The 19,202-nt window shown below is 40.5% G+C and overlaps 1 protein-coding gene across 2 annotated transcripts in view; it reads left to right on the top strand.

Annotated features, from left to right (window-relative positions):
- BTBD9 (BTB domain containing 9) overlaps nt 1-17,829 on the top strand; it is a 125,984-nt gene extending 108,155 nt beyond the window's left edge. Inside the window, exon 11 of one of the 2 annotated variants that reach the window (XM_069852553.1) lies at nt 16,583-17,829. In XM_069852553.1, coding sequence (XP_069708654.1) covers nt 16,583-16,639 — 57 coding nt within the window. In that variant the 3' untranslated portion in view covers nt 16,640-17,829. Of the gene's footprint in view, nt 1-7,840; nt 11,069-16,582 lie in introns of those variants that run through there. The other variant, XM_069852552.1, reaches the window with a different exon arrangement.
- Nucleotides 17,830-19,202: the final 1,373 nt, after the last annotated feature.

Below are 19,202 nucleotides of genomic sequence, written 5' to 3'. Positions count from 1 at the left end.
CCTCGACCTGCTGGCCACGCTTCTTTTGATGCTGCAGCCCAGGATACAGTTGGCCTTCTGGGCTGCAAGCGCACATTGCCGGCTGATGCCAAGCTTATCATCAATCAGCACCCCCAAGTCCTTCTCTGCAGGGAAGCTCTCTATCATATCATCCCCATCCTGTATTGAAACTGCAGATTGTCCTGACCCAGGTGTAGGACCTTGCACTTGGCCTTGTTGAACCTCATGAGATTCACACAGGCCCACTTCTCCAGCTTGTCCAGGCCCCTCTGGATGACATCCCATCCTTCCATTGTGGCAACTGTATCACACAGCTTGGTGTCATCAGCAAAGTTGCTGAGGGTGCACTTGATCTCTCTGTCAATATCATTGATGAAGATATTAAACAGCACTGGCTGTGTGGGGCTGTGTCAAAGGCTTTACAGAAGTCCAGATAGATCACAGCTATTGATTTTCCCGTGTCCACTGCTGCAGTTACCCCATCATAGAAAGCCACTAGGTTGGTCATACAGGACTTGCCTCTGGTGAAGCCGTGCCACTGATCACCTCCCCATCTTCCATGTGCTTTAGCACAGCTTTTAGGAGGATCTGTTCCATGATCTTCCCAGGCACCGTGGTGAGGCTGACAGGTTGGTAGTTCCCAGGGTCATCTTTTCTACCCTTTTTAAAAATGAGGACAATGTTACTCTTCTTCCAGTCACCAAGGTTTTCTTCTGACTGACATGACTTTTCAAATACCATGGAGAGTGGCTTGGTAACATCTCCCAATTCCCTCAGGGCTCTGGGATGCATTTCATCAGGTCCCATAGACTTATATATGTTCAGGTTCCTCAGGTGGTCACAAACCTGATCCTCCCCTACAGTGGGAGGGGCTTTATCCCTCTGGTCCCCATCTTACTGTCCATTGATCTAGGAGGGGAAAGAAGAGTGGTTATTGCTGAAGACTGAGGCAACAACCACAACTGTTGCCTCATCTGTTGATATGTGGTCACCATTTTCATCCATCAGTGGGGGTACGCTTTCTTTAACCTTCATTTTCTGGTTGATGTACCTGTAGAAGCCCTTCTTGTTAATCTTTACTACCCTTGCCAAGTTCTACTCTAGCTGCTTCTTGACCTTCCTGACCCCATCCCTACACAACTGGGCAGCATCCCTGTCCTCTACCCAGGTTCCCTGTCCCTGCTTGCACTGCCTGTGCAGTTGCCTCTTGCTCATCAGTTTGACCGGCAGGTCTCAACTCAGCCATGCTGGTCACTTCCCTTTCCTGCCTGATTTCCTGCATCTGGGGACTGAGCACTCTTGTTCTTTATGGAGAGCATCCTTAAATGTTTGCCAGCTCTGTTTTGCCCCTTGTCCCCAAGGACCATATCCCAGGGGGTCCTACTGAGTAACTCCTTGAAGAGCTGGAATTCTGCTTTCTTGAAATTTAGGGTCCTGACTACACTCCTCCCTTGTCCTATGTCCCTCAGGACCTTTAACTCCACTAGTACGTGATCACTGCAGCCCAGGCTGCCTCCAGTCTTGATGTCACTGATGAGCTTACTTGTATTGGTGATCATCAGATCCAGTATTGCATCCCCTCATGGGGATCTCCATTATCTGGGTTAAGAAATTATCTTCAATCCACTTTAGGAGTCTCCTGATTGCCTACAGCTTCCCATGCTACTTTTCCAGCATATGTCAGGGTGGTTGAAATCGCCCAGTAGGACGAGAGCTTGTGAGCATGAAGCCTCCTGTAGCTGGAGGAAGAAGGTTTCATCGGTAGCCACTCCTTGATCAGGTTCCTTTTGCTGCCTCAGTCTTTTATTCTGACCCACAAGCTTTCAACCTGTTCATGGCTACTCTTCAATGACAGCTCTTCACACTATCCATTTCCTGATGTAGAGGGCAATGCCTCCACCCCCACTTCCTGATCTGTCCCTTTTGAATAGCCTGTGGCCATCAATAGCCACACCCCAGTCATGAGATTCATCCCACCAAGTTTCAGTGATTGCAACTAGATCATAGCTTTCTAATAGTACAGTAGTTTCCAGCTCCCGTCGCTTGTTACCCAGACTGCATGCACTTCAGCTGTGCTGTTGGCCCGCATCGCATTCTCAGTGGAAGACCCCTTATTTCCTTTAAGGTGTTCTGTGGAAGTTTCCTTCCTGGCACCTACTACCTCAGGAGCCTCACACTCATCTCTACAGGACTTCAGCTGTGCCACAGCACCCCAGCATGGCCCAGGGCAGCAGGTGGGGGGCCCTTACCAGCACCCCATCCCTCCAACAACTGTGTGTCCTCCCACAGCTTGTCATAGGCAGGCCTGATTTTTTCCCCCTCCCCCTTCACATCTAGTTTAAGCCCTGTCAATGAGCCTTGCAAGTTCCTGAGCAAAGACCCTCCTCTCTCTTCGATAAAGCTAACTCCCATATGACACCTATTAAACCTGCTGCTATGTTGGCCATCCCATTGTCAAAACCCCCAAAGTTATTATGACGACGCCAGCCACAGAGCCATGTATTAATAGACTGGACCTGTCTGATCCTTACAATGTCACTGCCTGTAACTGGAAGAGGGAGGAAAAAGTTACCTGGGCCCCAGATTCCCTCAGGAGCTGTCCCAAGACCCTTAAAATCTCTTTTAATCACCCTTGGGCTATGTAATGCAGCTTCGTCACCTCCCACATGGAACAGTAGTAACGGGTAGTAGTCTGATGGCCTTACCAGACTGGGAAGTTTCCTAGCAATATCCTTTACCTGGACTCCTGGGAGGCAGAAGACTTCCCTGTGAGTCGGTTCTGCTGGACATATTGGACTCTCTGTTCTCCTCAGCAGGGAGTCTTCTACATCTATGACTCATCTTTTCCTCCTCGTGGCAGCTGTAGTAGTACAGGTCTGGGAGTGTCATTCTGGTCTTGGCCCTTCCTGTGTTGTAGATAAGTCATTTTCCTCTGTTCTGTCTTCCACAGCTGAAGCTTTGTGTCTGTTGTGCAGAGGCACCTGGGGAGGCGTGGGCAAGGAGGGGGGTTGTTTTCTGCCCCGTTGATGGACTTGCTTCTAATCACTACATCCCTTTAAGTCCCTGCCTACATCCCGATGAGGGGAGGATTCCAGATCCCTTTGATCGGGGGCTTTTTCTGGTAGCTGTCTCTGTTCCTGCATCGGGGAGCTCAGGGTGTGGTTCCCCCCGTCCTATCTCTAGCTCAGACTCCCTGGTGCTCCTTAGCTTCTCTACTTCCTCTCGCAGCTCTGCCACCAGGCTGAGGAGATCTTCCACCTGCTCGCACCTTACACAGCTGTTGCCCCTGCTGCCCTCTGTCTCCAGTGCAAGCTGGTGGCACCCCTGCAGCCTGGGACGGCTGCATGTTTTCCTGGGAGCTCCGTCTGGGCTGATACCTCCCTTATGGCAGGTACAGAGGACATAGCCTCCCGCTGTGTGGACACCATGGCTGGGCTCCCTCTCACTGATTGAACTCACCTCCTGAGCACGGAGACTCCCTGCACACCCTGCCTTCAGAACCTGCTCTCACAAACTGCCGAGCCAGCCCTTCTGACGAGGTCCGTCCCTGTATGCACTCTCCTGATCACAGTGCTCCAGTTGCTGCACTCCTTGGGGACTGTTTAAATCTCCTGTGTCTACTTCCAGGACCACCCCCACATCAGCTGCCACGTGGCAGCTGCTGGGACCGAGAGTCAGGAGTTGTCTGCCCATCGCTCCTTATTGGGGGGAAGGGTTCCCTCGCTCCACAGAGCATATTTTTTGCTCCCAGCTGCAGCACTGACCGTGTCTGCTGTCATCACTCGCTGATGGAGCGTTATTGTTTAGTTGCACTTCTGTCTTTCATAGTTGTTATGTATTCTATCAGGTGAAGTCCAGATTTTACAGTTGACCTCGGTGAAACAATTTACACTACATGAATTTTGGAATATATGTAAATCTTTGTGAGATGAGGACCTTATGTGATGTGATTATAAGAGGCACCAAAAGCTGCTGCTTCTGTGTGTGTGCATGCATGTGTACATCCCACACAGGTAATTCACCACAAACCATCCTACTTTCACACTTGGTAATTAGAGTTTCTTGACTCTAATGGTATTAGGAGTCAGGATTTCTGATCATATTTAGCATATGGCGTTGCTGGTTCTTAAGCATTGGAAGAATTGTTGAGTAGCATTGTTTATGTCCAGTTTTAGAGCAATTATTGTGAACATATGCACCACCAGATGTCAAAGTTAGTTCTCAACAGACAGTTGGAGAGAAGCTGACCAATCAACTGAACTGGGTATATGTATCTTTCTTTTCTCTAAGCACTGTCTATTCCAGTGTACAGTTCAGTCTTAATCAGTGAGTTCTTAGAAACAGAGAATTAGAAGCTGCCTCCAGGGGTGTTGTACAGGCATGAAGAAGGGCTTTTGAGTTCCTGATCCATAGAGACAGACTTGTTTGCGCTCATGTCAGGCTCTCTGAGTTCTCATCTCTTTACTAAAAAAGAATGAGGTGCATTGCATAAACATGGCAATTTTTCTTGTAGGCTGACTTGCTTCCAGCTTCTAATTCTTAAAGCCCTGGAGAGTAAGGGGCTTTTAAACATAATTCTAACTTCAAATTGGTTACTCTTTTCAATGAAATTAATGTTATTTATATGGAGCGCTGCATAACTGTAGTGAAGATTTGCGTATGCAGATTGAGATTACAGCTATCCATGTAATGGCTCAATGGAAATACAAACAGTTGCTGCTGTTCTAGGTCTTTTCCTCTTTTGTCTTTAAAATATGTACCCAACACTAACTTGTTTTTTTTAAAAAAATTTCTCCTAAAGCTTGTAGAGTAGGAACGCTATCAGCATGCATATATTACATTGCTTGATATATGTTAAACAGATGGTCTGTAACATTTTGTCATAAATTTTCGTTTTCCAAAGAAGACAGTGAGATATTTTTCATGCTCCCCATTTAAATAATTACAGTGTAACCAAAGTCTTGGTTTGTTCTGGAGTCTTGGTAATCTCTCAAGTAAGAATGGGAGCAGTTTCCAGAATTATCTGGAACAGCTTGTTGTATTTTATGTCAATTTATTTTAAACAAAAGATAGTAATGGCAGCAGAGTTTTACTGTAATACATACAAAACCACTTGTTCTACCAACACATACCTTTGAGCTTTGAAAAAAATGTACTTTCCAAAGGGAAGAGTTGATTTTTAGAACTGCAAAAAATCCTATGTAATTTCTTCATTTTGTGAATGATTTCATCTTCTATGCTTATCTTTTCCCTTGCCTTGTTTTCCAAGTTTTGAAAGACATATACTCACAAATATTTTTTAATATGTTAGAGCAAAATAGAAGTGTAATTTCTTGTTTTCTTGAGCTTCTAGACCTTCTCCTTTTCTAAAGAAAGGATTATTTTTCCCTAGTCTTTGTCATCATTTATTTGTCAGACAAGTCACCTGATGCTTTAACTGTGTAAGTTTTATCTTGTTATTCCTTCTCAGTATTTACTGACCTGGAAAGGACACCTAGTTGCTAATGTGAGAGCTTTATCTTACAAATTACTTGGCCTTCCTGCATTTTGTATCAGACCTTCCTTAGAATATCTGAGAAGTACAACATGACATTGATCAGAGCATGATGCTGAACTGTAATCACTGCCTTTTTAGAGAAACACACTCAAGATTATTTGTTTTAGTAATACTGTTCTGAAATACATAATTCCAATATTGGATGAAGCAGATGAGCTCAATCTTACTTCTCTATCCTGTGCTTCTTTCACAAGCTGTATTTTTTATATATTGAAGTGCCAGAGTATTTGAAAATTGCTATAAAATCACAGGCTTGTTCATGTGCCAGATGCTGAGTTAAGCATTAAGAATTTAATGTAAAAGAATTGGTAAAAATTAAAGTTACACTTTAAGAATCAGGTACTTCAGACCTTATAGACTTGTATTAGCTAAATTTCAGTGGTATCCATGCTATGTTTAAAAAAAACATGTGTCACTATGTAAAGCGAAGTTTTAAACAAAATACAATATTCGTGTGGGATAGAGTAGGAGTGGAATCTTCTGACTTGGAGAACTCCATCCCATTCATTAGACTGTGCTGGTTTCCAAGGAAAGCAGTGTATTACAGACATGCACTGATGAGATAATGTTCTTTCCTACAAATCCTGATAAGCGTGGCTGAAAAAATGATAATAGCTGTTACTTTACAAACATGGGATCAGAATGAGTATAAAAGCTACTTCTCAAGAAGTGTAGCTGAATGCAAAAAATTGGTTTCTCAAGAACTGTAGCAGACTCCACTGTAGAAATTAGTTCAGCTTTAGAAAAAAGCTCACCAGAAGAACTGCAGAGAGAAAACATGTTGTGCATCTGTGTATATGTGTGGGTACAGGTCTAGATTTGTGGACTGTTCATATGTGTATATATGAAGGCGTAACAATACTTCTTTATGTAAGCGTGTATATATAGAACTATAAACAAGCATCACTATCACTATGTGTCTGTAAAAAACTGCAAGAATTCTTACAGAGGCATAGGAGAGTATAACGGGGATGGAAAAAACCCTACTGACAGTGAATATTTTTTTATTCATTTCATGTACGCTGTCAGAATTTGAATTAGCTAGCTACCTTCTCAGAAAAGACCCAGGGGCTATTGCAGACATGTCACTGCAGACATCTGCTCAATGTGCCGTTGAACAGGGATGGTCAAAAAGAATAATAGGATTTTCAGTTGTATTGAAGAAAGGATATAAAATATAATATTCGGTAGTTTTGTATAAATATATTGTATATCTGTGTCTTGTTTGTGGTATTTGATTTTGTCCATATTAACTTGGAAGGGTCTGGGAAAGGGCAGTGAAGATTATAAGAGATTACCTTTGTTTGTGAGAAGAGCTTTAAAGATACGGTCTTCTTGCAAGAAGAATCATATAAAAATAAGTTAAAACAATAATTTTTAAATCCAGTTTTTAATATTCATCAGGCTTGATCTATAAAACTGAAATGCATGGGAAGATAGCATATTTTAAATCAGGATAGGAGAAGTTTACTAGTTTAGTACGTGGCAAATCTGTGCAATTCATAGCAATGAGAAATTATGTGGAAAGAAGTTTTGTAACAATTTTGAAGAGCTCCTGCTTCTCCTCCTCCCAGGCACTTCAAGAACAAGTAGAAGTTAAGAGTAGGTAAAGTAGAAAATAAATTGGAAAAAATGCTTAAACAGATGATCCTCTTAATCTAAGATAGTCTAAGATACAGTGGTCCCATGTATTGTTTGAAACATCCAAAAATGATCGCTGTTTGAAATGGAATACTTCATCTGAAGAAGCAGCAGCTTCCTTGGACACTCAGAATGCCTTTCTACATAATCCAGGATATGTTTGTAGAGCTAACATTTCTATTACAGCAGAGGGCAATGCTGAAATAGAATCATATTGGTAGTAATTTAAATTTCATTTCTATTTAGTCTTTTGAGGAAGAAATTAGATCATATGATACATTTAAGACAATTAATATAATTGTTGTTGTCATCCAATAGCATCTAGTAGATATTTATGCCACTTGGCAAAAAAAAAAATCATAAAAAATATCTCTATCCACTTTGGATCATCTTTCTGATTTTTAGGGCAATTTGTACAAGTTGATATAGTTTGTAGGCCTTCTCTTGCTCCTGTTGTATGACTGTTACAATGTTTCTGGCCCATGGATAGATGTTTTTCACCTCGTGGTAGAACAGTCTAATTTGACGGGTACTTTGGCACTGATCTGGCCTGCATAGTTCCATATAAAATTCATCTTACATTGATCATGGTCGTGCCAGCTTTTAATTGTTTACTTTATCTTCATTTTTTGTTCTCTCCAGGTGTTTCACTGTGTCCATTTTGAGTGCCCAGCACAAACCAGTACCCACAAGGATGAGAGCAGTAAGGAAGTGACAACAACAGAGGTGGGAACTAGTGGACAACAGCTTGTTTCTCGCCCTGGTCGAGCTGCAAGCACTAGTTCCCTGCATTCCCCTCCTGGATCCACCTCGCGTTCACATGCTCACCAACAGTAAAGGAGATTGAAGGGAGTTTTTGTGGCCCTGCTGATGTTATTTAAAATTATTCAGAACTTTCTTGTGCTGGCACCTTTTCTTTCATTTTGTCTGTGAACTAAGGGGACCATGTCTGAAAGCTGGCAGTGCTGGAATGGAAAAGGCTTTTCCCAAGGACATGAAGAGACTGCTTCACTCTCCTCAATTTGTTCAAATCAGGCTGGTCTTTGAGGGGGGAGAAAATAGGTCTTCAATCTTCATCAAGTACCCTATTAACACCCTACCTCTCTAATCTAACCAAGGCAAGAACAGAAGGAAATAAAAGGCAGAGCTACAATAGAAATCTAAAATTACTCGAGCAGAATAGAAGGCATATGAAATAAGTATTTGATCCCTGAAGGCTTCCATTGCAAAGAAATTTTTATGGAGCACATCAATCCAGAATATATGTTATTTTTTAGAAGTTAATCTTTGTTCATCTTCCTTTGTAACTAGTAATCTGTTTTCTAAATTGTTTTGACTCTGTATTACACTTTGTCTCTTATTCTGGGCTGTAGTGAATGCTGTGCTGTAGATTAAAGAAGGATCAAACATGTTTACCTGCTGAGATGCAAATTCCCTCATTCATCAGTGGGGTGACAAAAAAAGCCTTCATGATATCAACAAACTAATTAATGGATATTATATTAATCTTGACCTTAGTTGACTTTTCAAAGTACAAAATTGTCATTTCTTACACTTTCCTAAATCAAGCATCCATCTTGAAGACAAACATATTTTTCACTCCAGAAGATGACTACTTCAATTTTACCTGTATTTCTACGAAAACTTGCAACAGATCATCAGTTGTGTTTGGTTTAGAAGAGTGGAACTGCATCTGGTCACTGGCATGCAGTTGTTCAAATACAAAAAGCAGAGTTTGCAGATACATATTTTTTTCCAAGAAAAAAAAATGTTTTACAGTCTAGAGCGAAAAATTCTAAGGCCATGTGTGCGTAAAGTTTTCTCATAATCTTCATGAATATGATGCTTTTACATTGTATTGTAATAGATCTGGCTCTTTCTTTACAGTCACAGAATCTGTTATCCATCTATATCTGTCTTGATTACATTGCGTGCTACTTTGCTTATTCTGTTTCCACACTGATGATGATACAGTCTCTTACTCGAGGTCTATGTGACTTTTAGGAAGAACTCCATGTTGGTCTTTCAGTATGGGATTAAGTGATTTTGTATCAAGACAAACGCTGATGTAATTAGAAAAGTTGATTAGGAGGGTTGTTACTCCTCACAAAGTACATTATCTTGGAAATGTCAGCTATTCAGTTTTATGAATTTGGAATTTCCTGTGGTGACAAATAGGCTTGTCAGCAAAAAACAAAGCCAGTGTAGAATAAATATGGTTTTTCTTTACATAACCATAGTGATAAAATGAGTTATATCAACATAGCAAATAGCATGTTAATTTATCACACTACTTAATTTGAACGAATTTCCCTGTTGGATACTGGTTGTGCTAAAAACAGGAAGAAATATAACACATGCTAGCAATGAATCTCAGTAGAAGCTTCGAAGGAGGAAAGCTTCCTTTTTCTTGTTTCAAATAAAATTGATTAGGCTTTATCAATAATATTATAGCATTTTTCATTGCCAAATAGCAGTTGAGTTCTGAAATTTGCACACAGCCCCCTCCATTCCCACTGCTGTCTTCTGACTTGTGAATTCAATGTCTGTTGGTGAAGATGCATGCCCGTTGCATTACGTACAGCTTATAATATATATGTGCCACAGCTGCCTCAGACGTTATGGAGTTCTGAGGCAAGATACTGCTCGTGCCAGCCAGCGCCTCGTCTGGGTGCTGGCCTACCTTATGGCTTAACAGTCTTTGGAGCATGAAAGTATTGAGACCAGCAAATGGGGACACAGCTCTTGTGTTTAAGTATAGGTCAAAAAAGTCATGACTGGGTCTTTTTTGTTTATTTTCGGTTTGGAGGGGTTTTTTTTCTTTGTTTGTTTTTAAAAGAAGTTAGAACAGAAGACTCTCTTATTCTGGTTGCAATCCATGCTGGAACTACTGAGTTGCGTGGAGTGTATCTTGTCTTTGCTAGACAAGTCCTTTTGTGTCAGTGATGGTATTTCTTTGCAGTTCAATCAAAAGAGTTTGCTTTTTTCAAGCTGTGGATAAGCAAAGGGCATAACTTTCTAGCTGTTAGTCTTTAGTAGTCACTGTTGTAGAGAATGTCTAAACATAAGAATAAAAACCAGTTTGTGCCAGCTGTTCTGAGTTCCGGCTCTCAGAGAGAGAACAGGATTTTGCATTTGTAATCTTTGTACAAAATTAATGTTTGTGGTACAAAATGAGTCCTGTAGACTGTAACCAACTGCACATCTTTTTGTTCTTGTCCTATGACTCTGTTAAATAGAAATGTCTATTTATTTCCTGTGATATTAGTTCTCTGCCAAGAATCTGAATGAACAGATCTGAGAGGTTCCCAAAGCAAACAGTATCAAGTTCTACAGGCCTCAGAGCTCCTGGTCTTTTAATACAAGCCCTGCTGCGACTTCACATCTTCTAGTGGGAATCCTTTACCTTTTTATTCAGAGAAATAATGTTAAATTGTTTATAAGTGACCTGAACTCTTCTTGGTCTTCTAACACTACCCACCAACAAATAGACCTCTTATCTTTATTGCCTAAAATGGGTCTCTGTCTTAAACATGGTGGCAGCAAGACATTACTTGTAACAAAGGAAGAATCCACACAGAACTGATTTGTGGTTTGGTGTGAATATTCTTATTCTTTCTATTTATTATCTGTATTTATTGACTCCCAATTTCAGGTGTAGTTCTTGTGTATTATTCTGCAATGTATTTTTAGGTTTGGGGGTTTTTTGCCTTTCAGTGGAAGTAAATTGTGCTGTTATGGCTTAACATCAGGATTACAGGGTGATGAAATGCTATGTGTATTCAGGACTGTGTTATCAGTTACTCATATTTTCTAAACAGGTAGAGCAGAACTGACTAGGTATTCATTGTTTTCTTGTCAGAAACTATAGAGTTTAGATTTCTATATAATGGAACTAACTATATTGTCAGTATCAAGTCATTATTTCTAATTTAGTACTTTAGTTATGGTAATTACTGTCTTTAAATTCTCCGGGCCTCTTTTACTCAGTTTTTCTTCCGAGGTTGAATTCAGATCTCGGCCTAACTCATATGGAGCTCAACAAAGCTCTCTCTAAATTCTGTTCTTTTAATTAACTTACTCCAAGTGCATTTAAAAGATTTTTATTCACAGAAATGTTCAGCTCCTTAAAACTAATTTATCCAGGAAAATTAGCTTCTGTAGTGAGCAAAATTGTGCAGCTCTGTTTTCAAGCCATTGCCAGTCAGCTCTAAAACACTTTCAAATGGCATGCTAAGTGGAATTACAGTGACAAGAAGTTAATCCAAGTCTACTGTAAAAGATCATATGGAGGAGGAATCACCAATTTCATTGGGGAAAGAACTGTTCTTCATTGCAGTTTAGGGCTCAATTTCTTTTGTTCCCCTTGAAAGTGTTTTTTCTTGTTTATTATGGCAACTCATAAAAGAGCTTGGTGCTTCTCAGTATTGCTGAAAAATTCAAATGAATTTAACACATCTTCTTCTTCAACTAATGATAATATCAAATTAGATAATTCAGCTTAGTATCTGACTTGATGAGAGTTAGTTTCCATTAAAGAAAGAAAAAGTTGTCTGTAATTATTCCACTTCAAGTAAATTGAGTCTTCCCACCAAATACATTAGAGCATCTGCTCGTTATTTAGCACTGTTTTGTACATCTAGAGTCAGCGTGAAGATTAGGAGACAAAGTTAATGCCATTTTTGTCTGGTTGTTATATGTTGGTAGTTCTATTTATACAGTGATACCCACTCAGAGACACTCAATAAGGAACTGGAATTTAGATGCGATTTTGCAGAAAGTAGGCATGCTATATGTTGGGTTTTCTCTTTAAAAGTATTAATTGGCTTATGTTTTGACAGGTGTTGATATATCATCAATTGGGCAAGTGAACGCATGGCTGGAGCAGTCAGCAGATTGTCAGAGTCAGTTAAGACTTAACGTGTTTAAGAGTAAAAGTTTAGGCTTGTATGTCGTATCTTTTTCCAGAGGACAAAACTGTGCTTTAAAAATAATTATTTGTAGATCCAAGAGCATGCTTAAGGCCTGGTTCCCATCCCCATCTCTCAGTTAATAGTGTATATAGATCAGAATGCTTAGTACTTTCTGAACTTATTGTTGTTGTCAATTGAATAGAGGTAGTAGCTAATTATTTAGCTTGAGTTTAGAACACGTTCTGAAGTTCCAAAACTGAAAAACAATTCTATACAGACAAGTGTGAAATGCAACCATTGTGGTATCGCAAGATGCTGACTCTGTTTTATGGCTGCTTAAAATGTGCAAGTGTCTAAACAAGGTATGGGAGGCCAGGTCCAAAGCTTTGACCAGTATTTAAGTGCTGGTAATTTGGCTGTAGTAAGGTAAATAAAATACAGCAAATTAAATGCTCTTCACAAACAAGGGTGCAGTCCAAAGAAAACACCTATATTCCTTCTAGATAACTTGTATGTATGGCTTGCAGCATGTACAGAATGAGCCTTCATATGGCTTTTGTTAACTGCTCAAAAAGCCCTGCATTCACCCTCATAAGCTTTTATTACGCAGATTTGGCTGAGATAACGTCGAAGTCCCACCCATACTCCACAGCAGAATCTGGATCTAGGTTGGATTTTGAAAATACTTACTATAAAAATAGTTTTTAGGTCACCCTGCAACTTTTCTTAGACAAAAAAAGCCCAAATTAACAACTGTATTATAATATGAGAAAACTGCAGGTATCTGCCATTCAGCAATAGATGTAATCCTAGTACAACTATATATTGGTTTTGTCATACTGTGTGTGTTTAATTACTGTGGTATATACAAATGGTGGAAGTAAGTGAAGAATCAGCTCTGCACTTAAGTAATAGCACACCCTTAGCATTAGACGTTATCACCCAACGAGTCATCAGAGTTTTATTTCTTTTCCTATACCCTCCAGCCTAATAGAATAATAAAACCCAGTTTTGTGTAGAAAAAAAAAATATATATATAATCAATTCATTACATAAACGTCATAGGAATTGAAGTTCAAACTGTTTTGGCTAAAATCTGAATGAGTGGTGATCACCTGGCACAGGTGTAACAGTGCCTCTCCAGTGCCTCCTGCTACTTTAGACCCTGGGCTATAGCAGAGGAGAGCTGCACTACTGGTACAATGTACGTACTTTTTCCTTAGAGTTTTCACTCATCTGTTTCATTTTTATCACCTCTTTGTGCAGGTCCTCGTCCCTCAGTGCAAAGAGAGGAAACCCCTTTCTCATGATTTTTCAGAATTATCTAGTGACTCCTGAAAACTGGCAGATACGTGAAGACCTCAATTTATTTAAAGTGGTTTGAGGAGTTCACACAACTGACCTGTGTGGTCTTTACAGCAAATGCTGTGTCCAAAAAGTAGCAAGTGACTCCTGAAACATCGAGTAAGTTGGGCTGTACTGTACTGTTTACTGTAAAGAGTATGGTTTGCTTGTCTAAAACTGTGCCATGTAATTTGAGTGAATAGTAGCTATTGCAGCTTCTTTCTGTAGCAGAAGCAGGGAACTTGCACACCTACCAGAAATTACTCATTTCCTTTGTATCAGTTTTACTTCACATTATCCTATCTGTTGTCTTTGTCCTCTTGAACTATAATCGTAAACTAATTTAGGTTTAATACCTGGAATCCAAGAAATGTGTTTAACAGCAGATGTTTAGAAGCTTTTATCTTTCCAGAAAAAACTTAGATTGTGCTTTTGAAGCATAGTCAGTCCCTAGCATCGGTGGGGGTTTTTTGGCATCTTCTGCAGCTGCTGTCTGCTGGGGTGTTTAGTTATTTTCAGCTGCTAAAAGATTGTAGAATTCATCACAGGAATTTCTTGTGGAGATTGTCACACTGAGAAAGAGCTTTTGAAACAATGATGCGGGTTCGTTGCTGGAGAGCGAGGGCAGGTTTCTTCTGCTCTGTACAGGCCAGGATCCCATTTGGATGGTTTTGTGAGTTTGTGTATGCATTTTTAATAACAAGGGCATCAGTGTTATATGATTTGGATCTGTTTCAGGAATGATGTAATTTTGAGAAGTAAATACTTAGAGTGAATGATTTTATGCAGTAATACAAAGTTCATGGGCTTAGATGATTAGACTAGAAACTTTTCACTCTTAGAGGAGGAGCTGCAGTTGCAGGGAGAAGTTTGAGGCAAAGACTGGACTTAATATGCGTGCATCTGTGCAGATATAGCTAAGAAAACGTATGTGTTACCCAAGATGAAGTGACTAATTGCAAGGATGTGTTTCTACACAGACTTGTTTTTGAATTTAGGGTATTTTGTTAGGGATTCTATCACTCATCTGAAAGTGAGCACTGAAAAAAAGAAAGGAAGAGAATGTAGGAAGCAAAGGCTTAGTAGTTTTTATGGGAAGAGCAACAGGAAGATATGATTCTTGTGGTCTGAGCTAGTTCTGTTTGTCTCCAGTCCTCACAGCTCTTACTTTTTCCTGCATGCTGCCCCGAATCTGCTTGTTACTCCTTTTCTTTTCCTCCCTACTTAGGATCATATTGCTGATGCTCCGGTGTTCCTGGAACTTTCCTCCAAATTGTGATATATTAAAGATTTTTTAAATAAATTTATTTTTACCTCTTGTCATATGCTGAATAAAATATTCTCATCCAAGTTTGTTCACATCAGACTTTAAAGGCACCTACCACTGGGCTGTCAAGTGCTAGTGAGCAAAAAGTGGATATGAGAAATACTAGTCCTTTTGGAGCCTGTACTTACTTAAATCTGTTCACACTCTGTTTGTAACCCTTAAAAGAAAAATTAATTAGAGGCTTTCTGTTGACTTAAGTAGTAAGTCAGACATTGTACAGGCTTGCCTAAGATTTTCTCGCTCACCATGATGCACTAAATATATGCTGAATTTGTTAGTTGTGCATTGCTCAATGTTTTAGTTGTACATAAATGTTGTTTTCTAAATAAACTGCGTCATTGAAAGTGAACCTTAAAAGAATTCATAACTTTTCAATGTTCCTGTGTGAAGGTATATCAGCTCCCTGGAGCTGCCAAAATCACATTGAGCAGATAGACTTGAGAAGTATAACATTACTTCACAATTTAGTGCTCATGCCTAAGAACCTTGTCCAATCTCTTGTAAAATTTCCTTTCTGCATTGCTCAATTTCATTATTAGCATTGGTTTTCTTTCTGAAGTGAATATGAATATTGTTCCTTCAAAGACGAGAAGCTTAACATGTGCGCATGCAGCCCAGAAAGCCAAACATACCCTGGGCTGCATCAAAAGAAGTGTGAACAGAAGGTCAAAGAAGGTGATTCTTCCCCTCTATTCTGGTCTCATGAGACCTCACCAGGAGTGCTGCGATCTGTTCTGGAGTCCTCAGCACAGACATGGATCTGTTAAGAGCAAGTCCAGACGAGGGCCATGAAGATGATCAGAGGTCTGGAGCACCTCCTGTATTGGATAGGCTGAGAGAGTTTGGCTTGTTCAGCCTAGAGAAGAGAAGGCTCTGTGGGGATCTTATAGTGGCCTTTCAGTACTTAAATAGGGGGCCTACAGGAAAGCTGGGGAGGGGCTCTTTATCAGGATGTACAGTGATAGGACAAGTGATAACGGTTTAAGCTGAAAGAGCATAGGTTTTGATTATATAGTGATAAGATTTTTTTTTTTTACTGTAAGGATGGTGAGGCACTGGCACAGGTTTCCCTGAGAAGCAGTGGATGCCCCATCCCTGGAGGTGTTCAAGGCCAGGTTGGATGAGGCTTTGAGCAACCTGCTCTAGTGGAAATTGTCCCTGCCCATGGCAGAGGGTTGAAACCAAGTGATCTTTAAGGTAGGTTCCAATCCAAATTGTTCTATGATTCTCGAAGGAGCCAGGCTAAACAGAAGTTCAGCTTTTAATGATTTTTTTTTTCATTCATTTCATAGAATCACTAGGTTGGATGGAAAGGACCCACAGGATCATCAAGTCCAGCCATTCCTACCACTCACTAAACCATGCCCCTCAGCACCTTGTCCTCCCGTGCCTTAAACACCTCCAGGGAAGGTGACTCAACCACCTCCCTGGGCAGCCTGTTCCAGTGCCCAAGGACCCTTTCTGTGAAAGATTTTTTTCTGATGTCCAGCCTGAATCTCTCCTGGCGGAGCTTGAGGCCATTCCCTCTTGTCCTGTCCCCTGTGACTTGGGAGAAGAGGCCAGCACCCTCCTCTCTACAACCTCCTTTCAGGTAGTTGTAGAGAGCAATGAGGTCTCCCCTCAGCCTCCTCTTCTCCAGGCTAAACAACCCCAGCTCTGTCAGCCGCTCCTCATAAGACCTCTATCAGTGCTCCTCTTTCTTGACAGTAGTTTAAAACTGTACATTTACATTCCCCTTCTCTGTAGCAATTACTCTACTTTGGAAAGTTAGGTGTGTTAAATTGCTTCTTTTCGAAACAGAGTGGTTCTGAACTACCTCAGACCTCCTTCTTAAGAGCAGGTATGAGTTTCAGCTAAAGTTTATACTTTATCAGATTCTTTGAATGTTCTTTTAAGTACATGTATATGTAGCAAAACCAGCCTGCTAGACCCTGATTGCATTTTCAGTAATACTGTCTCTGGAATAAGACATATAACTGAGATGAATTCACAGCCACACCCATTCGGGCTCACACTGACACCTCTTTCAAGGAAAACTTTCCAGGAGTGCAGCTTCTGATACAGGAAGCACTTCAACTTTCTGCTCTCAGCAATTTGAAGGAGCATGATATTGCCTGCACTGGACAACTTTCACCTCTCCTTTACTGTGACAAATGCCGTAAAAATTGTATTGTTAGACCTCCATTCCTGGCTGTTAGCAGGAGCTGTGCTATCGCACTGGACTGTGCTTATCATGTGAGAATAAACCCCAGATGGCGCATTCTGATGACCTTGGTGATATTTTATACCGCAGCGGATACACGTTGCTAACCATTTGCGCTAATTAGGTTTCAGGTAAAATGATGGCTGCAGATTGTGCTGCAGTGATCCAGTCGATAACTTGGGAATTGTCTGGGTTTGTAAGTTATCCATTGAACAATCCAACAAACCTTGTTAGTACTGATTTCCTTTTCACGAGCAGACATGCACATCATCAAATGTAGCATGGTATTTTTTATGAGCATCTAGAAAAAGAAGCATCGCAATTATATCCTTGGTAACAATCTGTGTATTTGTAATGAAAGGTTTAGAGTTACTATACTGCTATAAGCTATTCTGTGCATGCTTTATCATCCTATTAACAGTTTGTATTAACAGCTGGTAAGCAGAGGGTTCAGAAGAGCAAGGGATACTGGCTCTGGATTTCTCTTGTAAGAGCTTCAAAGAGCAGCAAAACCCTCCAGAGTAGATACAGGACAAGGCAATGCTCAAAGCAAATCATAAAGTGAAACTATTGTGCTTTGTATTTATAGCTTTGGGGGTTTTTCTTTAAAGTATTTAACTTCACAGGAAAATAAAGAATATATTTAAAATTGTGACAGTTGTAAATGCACCTTTTTAAGAATGAGAGGGGTGTGATTTGAGAAATAAAGTGATCCTTTGTGTTTAACTGCTTCTCTGTAGTTTTGTTAAAATAATGGTCGAGCCTGTCTGGTGCTGCTCACATACTGCATGTGGGAATAAAGAGTTTTGGCAGAACTGGATTAATAACCCAGCATGGCAAGGAGCAAGGAAATGAATATCATCATAATTGATGTATTGACTCCTAATGACTCAGTTTTAATATCAACACAGAAAAAACTGATGATTTTCACAGTGGCTTTCAGGCCAGTGGGCATCCAGGAAGCTACTGGGAATGTTAACAACTGCTGTAGGTTGCTACCAGCATGTGCTGCTGTACTCTCTGGAAGAAATGTATGGTTGAGTGTGTTTCACTGTATTTCAAAAAACAATGCAGCAAATATTTTGAGACTTGGGAATCTATTTTCAAATGAACAAAAAAGGCTTGATGACTTTTTATATGTATTTAGCACATGGTTGGACTACTATGAAAGGTGGGAGCTCTGAGTGTCAATTCATGAACATTAGGCCTTTGCCTGGCTTATCAGCCTCACATATGAAAGAGAAATTTTCTAAGCCTTGCCTGGATTTCAGAACTTCATGCCCTAAAGCAGTGACTGTTTCCCACTAACAACAATACATTCCTCCATCCTGTAATCTTTTAAACAGTTGTAGGTGTGTTGTGCTGTTCCTTGTATAAATGTGTATAACTTTTTTTACCTAGAAAGTGGAGAGGTCAAACTTGAAATATGGAAGTACGATACAAAGGTGTGAGATCAAGTTGAGGTACCACAGCAAACCATACAATGCCATGATAGAAGTAAAACTCATTTCTTTTCTGTTAATTAGTATATTTGATAGTTGTTATTAGATTTTAAGAGTAAAACTAGGGGGTTTTCAAGTCTAGAAGCCGAAATATTCACAAATCTTCACTCCCCTCAGCAACAAACTGACTGCTGCGCAGGTTCCATTCTGGCTTGCAGAAAGATGCAGGCCAGTTGTTATCGATGTGTTTGCAGTTACTTCTGTAGCTCTGTTTGTTCAAACACCTTCCTGTTTTTTTTTAATGGGAGCATTCACAGCATGTGGACATGGGAGATGGTGTTGCTTAGCACTGAAATATCACTGTCTCCAGGGTAAAATCAACAAGAGGAGATTTCATTAGAACAGAAAAGGTGTATTTGGTTTCCTATCTTTTAAACAGATATTTCTTTATGAGAGAATATTGTGTCCTATAACTGCTCAGTTTCTTGGAGCCCTTGGTGGGAGATACAGCATCCCTGCTCTGGTATCCTGTCTCTGATGGTCACCCACAGCAGAGTGAGATTCTATGAAGAACCCAAATATAATTATCCACTAGATCACCAGTATTCTTGTGCTCATTGGCTTCTTCAAGGCACCAAATCTGAGGTTTAACACGGCCAAGTGCCGGGTCCTGCACCTGGGGCACAACAACCCTGTGCAGTGCTACAGACTAGGAGAAGTCTGGTTGGAGAGCTGCCTGGAGGAGAGGGACCTGGGGGTGTTGGCTGACAGCGAC

The sequence above is a fragment of the Phaenicophaeus curvirostris genome, chromosome 2, assembly GCF_032191515.1.
Source record: "Phaenicophaeus curvirostris isolate KB17595 chromosome 2, BPBGC_Pcur_1.0, whole genome shotgun sequence".
Taxonomy (NCBI): Eukaryota; Metazoa; Chordata; class Aves; order Cuculiformes; family Cuculidae; genus Phaenicophaeus; species Phaenicophaeus curvirostris.
This window is presented reverse-complemented; position numbering and strand designations above follow the sequence as displayed.